The sequence below is a fragment of the Carlito syrichta genome, unplaced genomic scaffold (genome assembly GCF_000164805.1).
Source record: "Carlito syrichta isolate Samal-C Ts95f unplaced genomic scaffold, Tarsius_syrichta-2.0.1 Scaffold316031, whole genome shotgun sequence".
NCBI lineage: Eukaryota > Metazoa > Chordata > Mammalia > Primates > Tarsiidae > Carlito > Carlito syrichta.
Window position 1 is genome coordinate 104,485 of NW_007260127.1, and position 11,904 is coordinate 116,388.

An 11,904-nucleotide genomic window follows, 5' to 3' on the forward strand; every position below is an offset into this window, starting at 1 on the left:
TGTGATTCCAGAAGCAAAACCTCAATTTCTCAATCAAATCATGTTCGACAAAAGCCCCCACCACCTACCACTGGGGAGAGGAGAACCTATTCAGTAAATGGTGCTGGGAAAACCGGCTGACCACATGCAGAAGATTGAAATAGGACCCCTATCTATCCCCATACACAAAAATTAACTCTAAGTGGATCAGAGACCAAATGTAAAACCTCAAACTATAAGAACCTTAGAAAATGAAGGACATACCCTCATGAAATTGGAACTGGCATCCAGTTCCTGAACAAAACTCAAAACCCACAGGCTATAAGAGATAAGATAGACAAGTGAGACCTCATTAAACTGACAAGCTTCTGCAAAGTCAAAGAAACCATCAAGAGAGGAGGGAAACAGCCTACAGATTGGGAAAAAGTATTTGCCAACTCCAGGTCTGACAAAGGCTTAATATTTTAGATCTACAAGGAACTCAACCGTGCTGAAAAGAAAAAAACAAACAACCCCATTATAAAATGGGCAAAAGATATGAACAGACATTTCGCAAAGGAACACATTTGAGCAGCCAACAGACACATGAAAAAATGTTCAACCTCACCAATCATCAGGGAGATGCAAATCAAAACCACACTGAGATACCACCTAACTCCAGTCAGAACGGCAATTATCAATAACTCAATTTTTGAAATATTTTTTTAAAAATATGGTGCTGCTCCAATAAGCAAAAAAGGACCAGACCAGCAACATAAACCACAGAGCTTATACCTCTCAAAAAATAATAATCTCAAAAGAGATCAGTTTCAAGTGCAAAATGTAAAACTATGAAACATTCACTTAAAGGTTATTCTCCTTTACCTATAAAATAAAGTTAATTTTTATTTTTATTTTTATTGTTCAAGTTGGAGTATCATTCTGTCGCCCAGGCTAGAGTGCAGTGGCACACTCACGGTCACCCCAGCATCGACCTGCTGGGCTCCAGCAATCCTTCCACCTCAGCCTTCCAAGTAGCCAGAACTATAGGCATGTGCTACCATGACCGGCTAATTTCTTATTTATTGTAGAGGTCAGGTCTTGTCAAGTTGCCCAGGCAGGTCTCGAACCCGCTGGTTCAGGCAGTTCACTCACCTCGGCCTCCTAAAGTGCTGGGATTACAGGCTGAGCCACCGAGTCCAGCCTATAAAGTCTAATTTTTTAAAAAATCTCAATCATGGCCAGGCACTGTGGCCCACATCTATAATCCCGCCACTTTGGCTGGTCAAAGCAGGAGGATCACTTGAGCCCAGGAGCTCGAGACCAGCCTGGGCAATGTGAGACCTCATCTCTACCATAAATCAAAAAAAGTAGCCAGGCATGATGGCATGAACCTGTAGTCCCAGCTACACAGAAGGTTGAAGTGGAAGGATCGCCTGAGTCCAGGAGGTAAAGGCTGTGGTGAGCCATGATTGTGCCACCCCACTCTAGCCTGGGTAACTCTGACTCAAAAAAAATCCCAATTCTGACTTCCCTTTGGCCATCTATGGAAACCTGACTGCAGACTGTTCCACCCCAAGTTTCCTGAGATGGTCTTGGTGGGGTGGAGGGTGTGTGCAGTGAGGTTCCTAGTTCCAACACTGCTGGCCTTGCCTCATAGTTAACTGAACCCACCTGGCAAACACCAGGACAAGTGATTTTTCTAGAAAAACATAGCCCCAGCCATCAGCCAACATGTGAGTTCCTATTCCACGCCCGAGGCCTCCTAAGCACTGCATCCTCGGAACTTAAAGGTTGGAACAGTGAGCCCAGTTTTTAAAAAAGAGAGGGGTGGGGAGAGAGAAAGGGAGAGAGCAAGAGAGAGAGTAAGCGAGTGAGAGAGAGAGGGAAAGAGACAGAGGGACAGGGAGAAAGAGAGAATGAAGGAGAATTATGGCCGCCCAGTGGTAAAATCCCTTGCCCAAGGTTCAGTGCGTCACATGGAACGGAAGCAGGGTAGCTAGCACAGGATAGACAGAGTTAGATACATTTCCTGTGGGCAGGTTTCAGACTTTTTAATTACATTTTTCACTGTAGGCCAAGCTAGCCTGCCAGAGTCCAGCTCCAGCGGGTCAGGGTTTCCTGAAAGAGGGACGGCATCGGCACAGGAGGAAAAACTTGGACACTGACTCTGCTGCCAGCAGGACAAATGCCGATTTATTGTCTTTTCCAACTCCTTTTATAGCCTACATGTCTTTTGTTTCCAAGGCAATCAGTTACAATTTAATGGACAGGCAATGTATCTTTGTTCATCCTGTATTGATCTTAAAAGATTATCAACCTAAACATTAACTATAAATCTTATAAACTCCTAGCATTTTTTAATAATTACTATTTTTTAATGTCCATACAAAACTTACTTATTCCTATAACTATTACATTATAAATCACTACCAAGTTCTAAGCACTATAATTGTCACATAGATTAGCAAGTCACACCTGTGACCTCCACACAGCAATTTGCAACTAGCTGGGATAAAACAACATTTTCAAGATTTCTTAGCCACAAGTTGGCCTGACTAGTCTTCCACAATGTTACACCTGGTGTTTACAATCTGCATTAATTATTTCCTGACAGGGAGAATGAGCTTCAACATTTGCAAAACAAAAGGCCTCTCGGGCTCAAGTCACCTTAGTCACAATCCCTAACCAGAATTACAAGCTTCCTTAACAAAGGGAGGTAAAGGCAAGGGTGTTCTAATATTTATGTGATTGTTAATTTTTTAAGCATAATACACCACATGTAGAAATTAAGAAATTAAGTAAACGTAATTTTTGCATTGGCACTCTTCCTAAAAATACAAACTGTAGCTTCTCAAATTTCTCCAATTAGTCGCCAATCAGAAGAAATAAAATCTTACAAGTGATTATCTACCTGCACACGATATTTAAAATCTCTATTGATAATTTCCTGGCAAGGTCAGTGAGTTCCCTGACAAACATTAAATCGAGCACCTTCTGATTTTTTACAATTTTCCCAGCTACAATGTTTAATCAAGTGATTGCATGGTTTAACGCCAGGAGGCTGGGGATGTGGAAACCTAGGGAGGAATTCAATGAAAGGAAGGGAATTTTTCATGAATTCCCCTCTTGCCTTTTTGCAAGGGGTCATGGACGTGTGAGTGGAATTTTGCTTTCCATCCTCGGACTGTACAGAACTTTTCGGCTGCACTAATAACAAAAGTAGAAGAAGCAAGGGTCTCAGCTGCCCAGGTTCGCTTTGCAACCCAGGGTCTTCAGCCCCCTGGATTTTATCAGCAGGCAGGCCTCCGAGACTGGCTCCCAACACTGGCTACCTACCCCACCCCCCTCAGCAAATCAAAAGAAAGTCCCAACTCCATTCACAATCATCAATAAAAATCTTTCAGGTTCCCTGTGGAAGGCCAAAGACCACCCCTTAATTAACCAAAGCCATAGACATGATTATAGGACCACATTTTGGCTCATGCACTTGTGAACTGGAAACGTCTGGCAGGTCTCCTGTAAAAGACAGTGCGGTCAGGAAAAGACCACCCCTCCACCCACTCCTCCCATCAGAAGCAGAGAGATGTCTATCTCTGGGGTGGCAGTTATCTGGGCTCCACCCTCTTTAGCATGTCAATTGCTGGGAAAATACATCGAGTTTCTTAGTGAGGGCTCTTTTTCAAGAGAGACTCTTGCCTGCACCAGGTCTTTCTGTTATAAAACATTTGCCTGCCTTTCTTTCCTCTCTTCTTTCTCTAATAGACTTTGTTTTGAAACTCTGCTGGCCGCTCTAAAATTCATTTCAGGGTTGAGTCAAAGACTCCATGAGCTTTATGCCACACCCCAACACACTCCAAATCAAAACTAGCCTGACTTCAGGTGGCCTGACTCCAGAACCTGAGCTCTTAAGCCAGTAGTCCCCAAAAGAAACACACACATTCACAAACTCACCCACAGACGTGTCCCCAAGGTGATGAGACATTGCTGTGCTGATCCTATAATGGGGAGAGCAGGGCAGATAAAACATCCAGATCCACCCACTGGACGTCTGCTACCACCTCCCAGACTGCTGGTAAGGTGGATGTGTCTAGGACTTCCCTACTCAAGATGTATCCCCCTGCACAGCCCGCCCATCTAGAAGGCCAGGTAGGAACTGGACAAGCACCAGGGAAAAGGCTCTCCTCTGAGTTTGTCTTGCCTGGCCCTTCAGACAGGGATTTATGTTGCCACTCAGGATCAGTGAAGGAAAAAAAGCTTTTTTTTGTTTTTTAAGAGCATTCTCCTCTGTGCAAATTCCTTCCTCTGGGAAGGGACTGCCAGTGGGACACAGAAGGTATATATTTATTTTTTATTAATTTTTTTATTTTAAAGATGGATACAATTCAGGATTAGGTAGACAAGTGGTCATCATACAGGTAAAGTTTGGGCCTCCCCTTGGTCCCCACTTCGCCTGATTTGAGATCAGATACGCTTACTGATGTTCTGTGTCCCACTACCGCCAATCCCTTCCTGGTAGTATGATGGTAAATGTTCGGGTCTACTTATGAGTGAGAACATGTGATACTCAGTTCTTTGTTTCTATGATACATCACTCAGTATGATAGACTCTAAATCCTTTGTTGCAAAGTCCATAATTTTGTTCTTCTTTATGGTTCCATAATATTCCATTGTGTCTATGCACCACATGTATTTTATCCAGTCTAGTTTTGATGGGCAACACAGTTAGTTCCACATTTTTGCTATTATGAATAGTGCTGCAATAAACACACATGTGCAGGTATCTTTTTGGTAGAATGCTTTGAGTTCCTCTGGGTATAGTCCCAGTAGGGGGATTACTGGATCACATGGAAGGCAAATTTCTAGATCTTTTAGAAATCACCACACTGTTTTCCATAGAAGTTGAACTAGTTTGCATTTCCACCAGCAGTCTAGAAGTGGAGAGTTCCCTTTTCTCCACATCCTTGCCAGCATCTGTTGTTTCATGTTTTATTAATGATGGTCATTCTTTAATGTATTAATATCCCTTTATTTTTGAGTCAGGGTCTCACTCTGCGGTCCAGGTTCCTGAGAAGCTGACTACAGGAGTGTGCCAACACACTTGGATTATTTTTTTTAATTTTTATCATGAAGATGAGGTCTGGCCGTTGCCCAGGCTGGTCTCGGACACCTGGGTTCAAGGGGGCCTCCCACCTCTGCCTCCCAAAGTGCTGGGGCTTCAAGCGTGAGCCACTGCACCTGGTCAGGAAACATAACTTAAGGATTCTAGTCCCAGTCCCAATGGTTTTCTGCTTAACATCTATCTGTTCCAAACAAGAGCATCTGAGAATTTTAAGTGAGGCAGGAAGAGGAGAGGAGAAGGTGGGAAGATTTCTAGTCTCCAGCCCATTCTCCTGTCCACCAGAAGATACAAAAATCCTGGGTTTTTATAACTCAGAGTGTCCAACACCCAAGGCGCTGATGTGGAAATCTCTATTCCTCCCTTCTGACAACCCCTTGTCTTGTTCTGGAGCAAGGAAAGCAGCATACAGTCAAGTGGGGAGGCTCTGGAGATCTGGGTTCAAGTCCCAACTCTCTGAGTGACCAGCTCTGTGACCTTGGGCAGCTCACTGAAGCTTTTGTGCCTCAGTTTCCTTCTCCATGAAATAGGACTCACAGGACCCTTCTTATGAATGCAGGGACTAGTAAGCACAAACACACAGAGGGCCCTGAGGCCAATGCCTGGATGATGACAGGCCCCAGCGACTGTTGTGACTCTCCCCGACTTCACAGGCAGGCAGTTCTGCTACAAAGTGGCACATGCCTTCCTGAAACTCACCCAATGTTTGAAGTGGGGCATAAAAACCTGAGGCTTATGGAGAAGGGGTCCGTTAACACATTTTATAAAGACAGAGACTTAAGAAAGGCAGCACAGCTGATTAGTTTCAGAAACACTTCCATACTAAATAAACACTGCACAATCCCACCAGCCACAAGAAACCCTGCCAGTGACAACACGCTGCACCAGGCCTCACCAGGCCTCAACACACTCCAACAGGTCACAACACTTCCCACCAGACACAACATACCCCACCAGCCACAACACACCCCGCCAGGTCACAACACACCCCACCAACTCACAACACACCCCACCAGCCATAACACACCCGCCACGTCACAACACCCCTGCCACATTACAATACACCCCCACACATCACAACACCCCCACCAGTCCCAACACACCTGCCACATCACAACACATCCCGCCAGCCACAGCACATGACCCTAAGTAAAACATGGCATGTGTGGTGGGCTGGAGAGGGCCGCCACTTGCGACTTCTGTGGAGTGGTGGAAGAAGCGTGACCCAAAATCAGGCAGAAGGCTTGGCGTGGGTGCGGCATGTGCATAGGTAGCGGGTCCGTGTTTGAGGCGAGGTGTGTGCCTGGGTACCCATGACTCAGCTTGGTGGGTGCAGGGCTGTTTGGGCTTGAGTTTCTGCATGCACCTCGTGTTTCTCTTGGGAAAAATCTTGCATAGGCAAACTTGAAGCTTGTGTTATGCTCCAGCTGTTCCCAAGGAAACAATCACATTGGAACAAAACTGCATTTTCAAAAAACGCCTGACAAAAGTACTGAATGTACCTCTTTCAATCCCTCTTTATGCTTTCGCCTGCCATTTCTCCCCAGGCAGGAGACCTAAATCCTTATGGCCTTGATACCTTTAAGCTTTGTGCCTTTATAGGAAGATAGACAAGTGGTCAACAAACATGAAAACGTGCTCAACATCACTGATCATCAGAGAAAGGCAAATCAAAACCACAGCGAGATATCATCTCACACCCATCAGGATGGCTTCCATTAAAAAGTCAAAAAACAGATGTTGGTGAGGTTGGGGAGGAAGGGAACTCTCAGACATCAATGGTGGGAGGGCAAGCTAGTTCAACTCCTGGGGAAAGCAGTTTGGAGATTTCTCAAAGAACCAAAAATAGATTTGCCATTTGACCCAGCAATGCCACTACAGGTTATGTACCCAAAGGAGCATAAGTCACCATACCAAAGACACCTGGACTCATGTGGTTATTGCATGACCCACAAAAGCAAGACCATGGAACCAACTCAGGCGCCCATCAACCGTGAACTGGATAAAGAAAATGTGGGACATAGACACCATGGAATACTACTCAGCCATAAAGAAGAATGAAACCATGTCCTCTGCAATGGCATGGGTGCAGCTGGAGATCATCATCCTATATGAATTATCACAGAAAGAGAAAACTGGTACCACGTGTTTTCACTTACAAGTGGGAGCTAAACCCAGGGTACTCATGGACACAACGATGGGAATAACAGACATGAGACTCCCCCCATGGGGAGGAAGGGAGGGAAGGAAGGGTTGAAAGACTGCCCACTAGGAACCATGCCCACCACCTGGGGAGGGTCTCAAAAGAAGCCCAAACCTCACTACCCTGCAATACACATATATGACAAACCCACACATGTAGCTTTGAATCTAAAAAAACAAAAATAAAATACTTCACACCTTCCTAGATAACCAGGGCGTTTCTCTTTTTAGGGTAGACCAGCAGTGTAGAATGACCCCATAACAACCCAGCAGCCACCTCCCTGCTCCCACGGGGCCAATGGCATCCCCTCCACCCTTCCTTCTTGAAGACTCTCTCACCTTTCATCTCTGCTCCAACTTCCTCACACAGCGAAGTCAGGTTCATTTTCTGGAAGATGCCGAGGACTGCTTTCCCTGCCTGATCCTTGGGGAAGTGCTCGTTCAACAGAATGAACAGATTCACAGGATCAGCGGCTCTCAGGTTTGCCCAGGGGATGCACAGGAAGAGCCCCTGGGGGATCAGTCACAGGGCGCCGAGGTAAAGTTGGAATTCCTCTAGTTGGTACGGATCCAGAGCCATCAGGGAAGACAGAAGCCCATCCTGGGAACGACTATCCTTGGAGATGGCCGTGGAAAAGCTCATCTTGCCCAACACATAAGATTTCTCACTTCAACAAACAACTCATGCGTCCACGGAACAGGCAGGACCTAGAGAGAAGAAGTAGAACGTTGAAATCATAAGCCATAAATATCATCGAAAGGGCAAAAAGTCAAAATGGAGTCACTTTAGTCAAAGCGGCGGCCGTTTTGACATTGCTCAGCTCTGCCATGCGGTTTTCCACAGCTTATTCTAACCTACCCCATCACCATGGCAGCAGTTCCTGGGCTTATCTGTCCCCCTTGTGGTGGTATAACACAGACCACCACCCCATCACCATGGCTACCTGCCCCCCAAAGGGAAGTTTTACAAGCCTTCAACCCCAAGCACTCACTGCCATGTTTCCTTCAAGCGTCTGGCCCCTTTTCTCCCTTGAGAAGGGAATCCTCTCTTTCCAAATGACTTTCTAAGCAAACTATCTTTCCCGATCTAATTTCTGGGCAATTCTTTGCATCTTACCCATGGCACCAGCCCATGGATCTGACAATCATCTCCTTTCATGGTCTTGCCTACATAATGATTTTATTTTCCCTTCATAGTATTTTCTGCTGCCTTGGTTTGTAACCTTGTGCATCTGTCCTCCCTCTGCAAGAATGTAGTCTCCACTTGGATGGAGACCTTGTCTGTCTTGTTCTTGGCTGTATCATCAGTGCCTAAAACACTGCCCAGCATATACAAGGCACCCAGCTATAAATGATACCAAGCACTCTCTCTATGTTACCTTCATTTTATTCTCTAAACAATCAGGTATGTAAGTACATTTATTACCCCTCTCTTATAAAGGTGACAGTGAAATGACATCTTTATTTTGGTTTGTTTGGTATTTTTTGAGTTGGAGTCTCACTCTGTCACCCAGGCTAGAGTGCCATGGCATGCTCACGGCCACCCCAGGGTCGCCCTACTGAGCTCAGGCAATCCTTCCACCTCAGCCTTCCAAGTAGCCAGAACTACAGCCACATGCTACCACGCCCAGGTAATTTATTGATTTATTTGGTGTAGAGATGAGTCTCGCCAAGTTGCCCAGGCTGGTCTCAAACCCATGGGCTCAGGCAATCCATTCATCTTGCCCTCCCAAAGTACTGGGATTACAGGCTGAGCCACCAAGTCCAGCCAAAACGACATCTTTAAATTGCTATAAAGAGGCCAGGAGCAGTAGCTCATGCCTGTAATCCTAGCACTTTGGGAGGTCAAGGCAAGAAGACTATTTGAACCCAGGAACTTGAGACCAGGCTGAGCAACATAGTGAGACTTCGTCTCTGCAAAAATAAAAATGTTATCCAGGCAGAGTGGCATGCACCTGTAGTCCAAGCTACTTGGGAGGCTGAGGAGAAGGAGTGCCAGAGCCCAGGAGGTCAAGGCTGCAGTGAGCCATGATGGTGCCACTGCAATCCAGCCTGGACAACTGAGTGAGACTTTGACTCAAAAAATAATTGCTATAAAGACAAAAGAGACCCTGCCAACCCAGAATGTCCACTGAAAATACTCTTCAAATATGAAAGCAAAATAAAGATGTTTCCAATCAAAGGCAGAGGGGATTCATCGCCAGCAGATGGCTATGCCACCAAAAAATATCTAAGAAGTAGTTTGCCACATGAAAGGATGGAAGGACATGAAGAGACTCAGACCAGCAGAAATGGCCACCAGGTGGATAAATGTGAAAGGATGGCGACTCTTGACAATGACAACATCTTGCAGAATCCATGACAAATAGGAACAAAGGATGAGATGGAAACATGTAAAGCAAAAGTCAAAGACGAATATTGAAATTTCTGGGATAGTCATCATGAAAATAAAAGTCAAACCAAAAAGTTGAGAAGAAAAATGAATCACAGAATACATTTAGTTTGCTTCAAAGATGGCAAGAAAGGAGCAATAAAGCAACAGGAAACAGATGGAATAAATACAAAATGAACAGAAAGATGATATACTAAGACCGAAAGATATCAAATTATATAAATTTAAATGGACTAACCATTTTAATTGGAAAAAAATTATCTTGCCAGCCTTGGTGGCTTGGTCTGTAATCTCAGCATTTTGGGAGGCAGAAGAGAGTAAGATTGCCTGAGCCTGCAGGTTCGAGACCAGCCCAGGCAACTTGGCAAGACCTCGTCTCTACAATAAATCAAAAATTAGCCAGATGTTGTAGCACATGCCTGTAGTTCCAACTACTTGGAAGCCTGAAGCGAAAGGGTCGCCAGAGCCCAGCAGGTCAACGACGGGGTGGCTGGAAGCATGCCACTGCACTCCAGCCTGGGCAATGGAGTGAGACTCCAAGTCAAAAAAAGAAAAAAAATAAGAATGTAAGGTAAGTGAAACTGTTGCAAAACTCAAATAGCAGCAAGTTTAAGAATCCCAGCACTTAGGCCAAGCAGCGGTGGCTCACACCTATAATGCCAGCACTTTGGGAGGCCGAGGTGAGAGGGCTACCTGAGCCCAAGGTTCGAGACCAGCCTGGACAACTTGGTGAAACCTCATCTCTACAATGAATCAAAAATTAGCCCGTTATGGAAGTGTGTGTCTTTAATTCTGGCTACTTGAAAGGCTGAAGCAGAAGGATCGTCTGAGCCCAGCAGGTCGACGCTGGGGCAGCTGTGAGTGTGCCACTGCACTCCAACCTGAGTGACAGAGTGAGACTTCAACTCAAAAAAGAAAAAAGATGGTCTGTTAAACTAGATGAGGTGCAAAAAGGAACACTTTAAATATAAAAAACACAACACTGAAAGAAAGTTAATGAAAAAATGGGGCACAAATATCCTAAGCTGAAGAAACGGGGTATAGCAGTATCACCATCAAAATAGATCTTAAGACAAAATTAATCACTAAATATTGAGGGACATTTTATAATGAGATCATCCCAACATAAAAATATGGCAAGTTTAATTTGCAGGTACCTGAGAGTACAGCCTCAGAATTTATAACACAAAAGTGACAGAACTAAAATTATGACTCGTTGAAGATTTTAAACACAAATCTCAATAACTGAGGGAACACACAGGAACAAAGTATAAGGCAGATTAAATATTTGAACTGCATAATTAATCAACTTGACTTAATGGACATATACAAAATAGTATGCCCAAGAAATGCAACAAAAACATTTCAATTTTGGTAAATGTGCAGAATGCTACAACCGTCACTTCCTATAAAGGAGGTTATTCAGACAGCCAACATGCATGACTCATCAGAAGCTTTTTTTTTTAACTTTTTTTTTTTATTAATCCATATTTTTTATTTTGATATTATGGGGTACAGTTAAGGGTTAGGTATACAAATATGCTTTGTTCAGGCACCCTTGTTGATAAGAGGTGTCTCCCCATCCCCAGACAGATATTGACTACCGTTAATCCCATCTCCCTTCCCCCCACCACCATAGTTTCCCACCACTGTCAGTCCTTTTCTTATTACGTTGGATGTTCAAGGTCCACTATATGAGTGAGAATATGTGATACTCAGATCTTAGTCTCTGTGAGAGATCACTTAGTATTATAGATTCTAGTTCCATCCAGGTTGCTGCGAAATTCATGATTTTGTTCTTTTTTATGGCTGCATAGTATTCCATTGTGTATATGTACCACATTTTTTAAATCCAGTTCTCTTTTGATGAACAGCATGGTTGATTTCAGGTTATTGCTATTGTGAACAATGCTGCGATAAACATACGTGTGCAGGTATTTTTTTTTATAGAGTGATTTGAGTTCTTCAGGGTATATTCCCAGTAGGGGGATTGCAGGGTCATATGGGAGGTCAGTTTTTAGAGCTTTTAGGAATCACCACACTGTTTTCCACAGAGGTTGCACTAGTTTGCACTCCCACCAACAGTGTAGAAGTGTTCCCTTTTCCCCACACCCTCTCCAGCAGCTGTTATTTTTTGAGTTGTTGATAATTGCCATTCTGACTGGAGTTAGGTGGTATCTCAGTGTGGTTTTGATCTGCATCTCCCTGATGATTAGTGAGGTTGAACATTTCT

General features: G+C 44.3%; 1 protein-coding gene across 1 annotated transcript in view; it reads right to left on the bottom strand.

The window, feature by feature from the left end:
- The window catches only part of NLRP13 (NLR family pyrin domain containing 13), a 45,273-nt gene extending 37,351 nt beyond the window's left edge, over positions 1 to 7,922 (bottom strand). Inside the window, 1 exon segment of the mRNA XM_021706810.1 lies at positions 7,619 to 7,922. Within this exon segment, the coding sequence (XP_021562485.1) occupies positions 7,619 to 7,922 (304 nt within the window).
- Between the last annotated feature and the right edge of the window lie 3,982 nt (positions 7,923 to 11,904).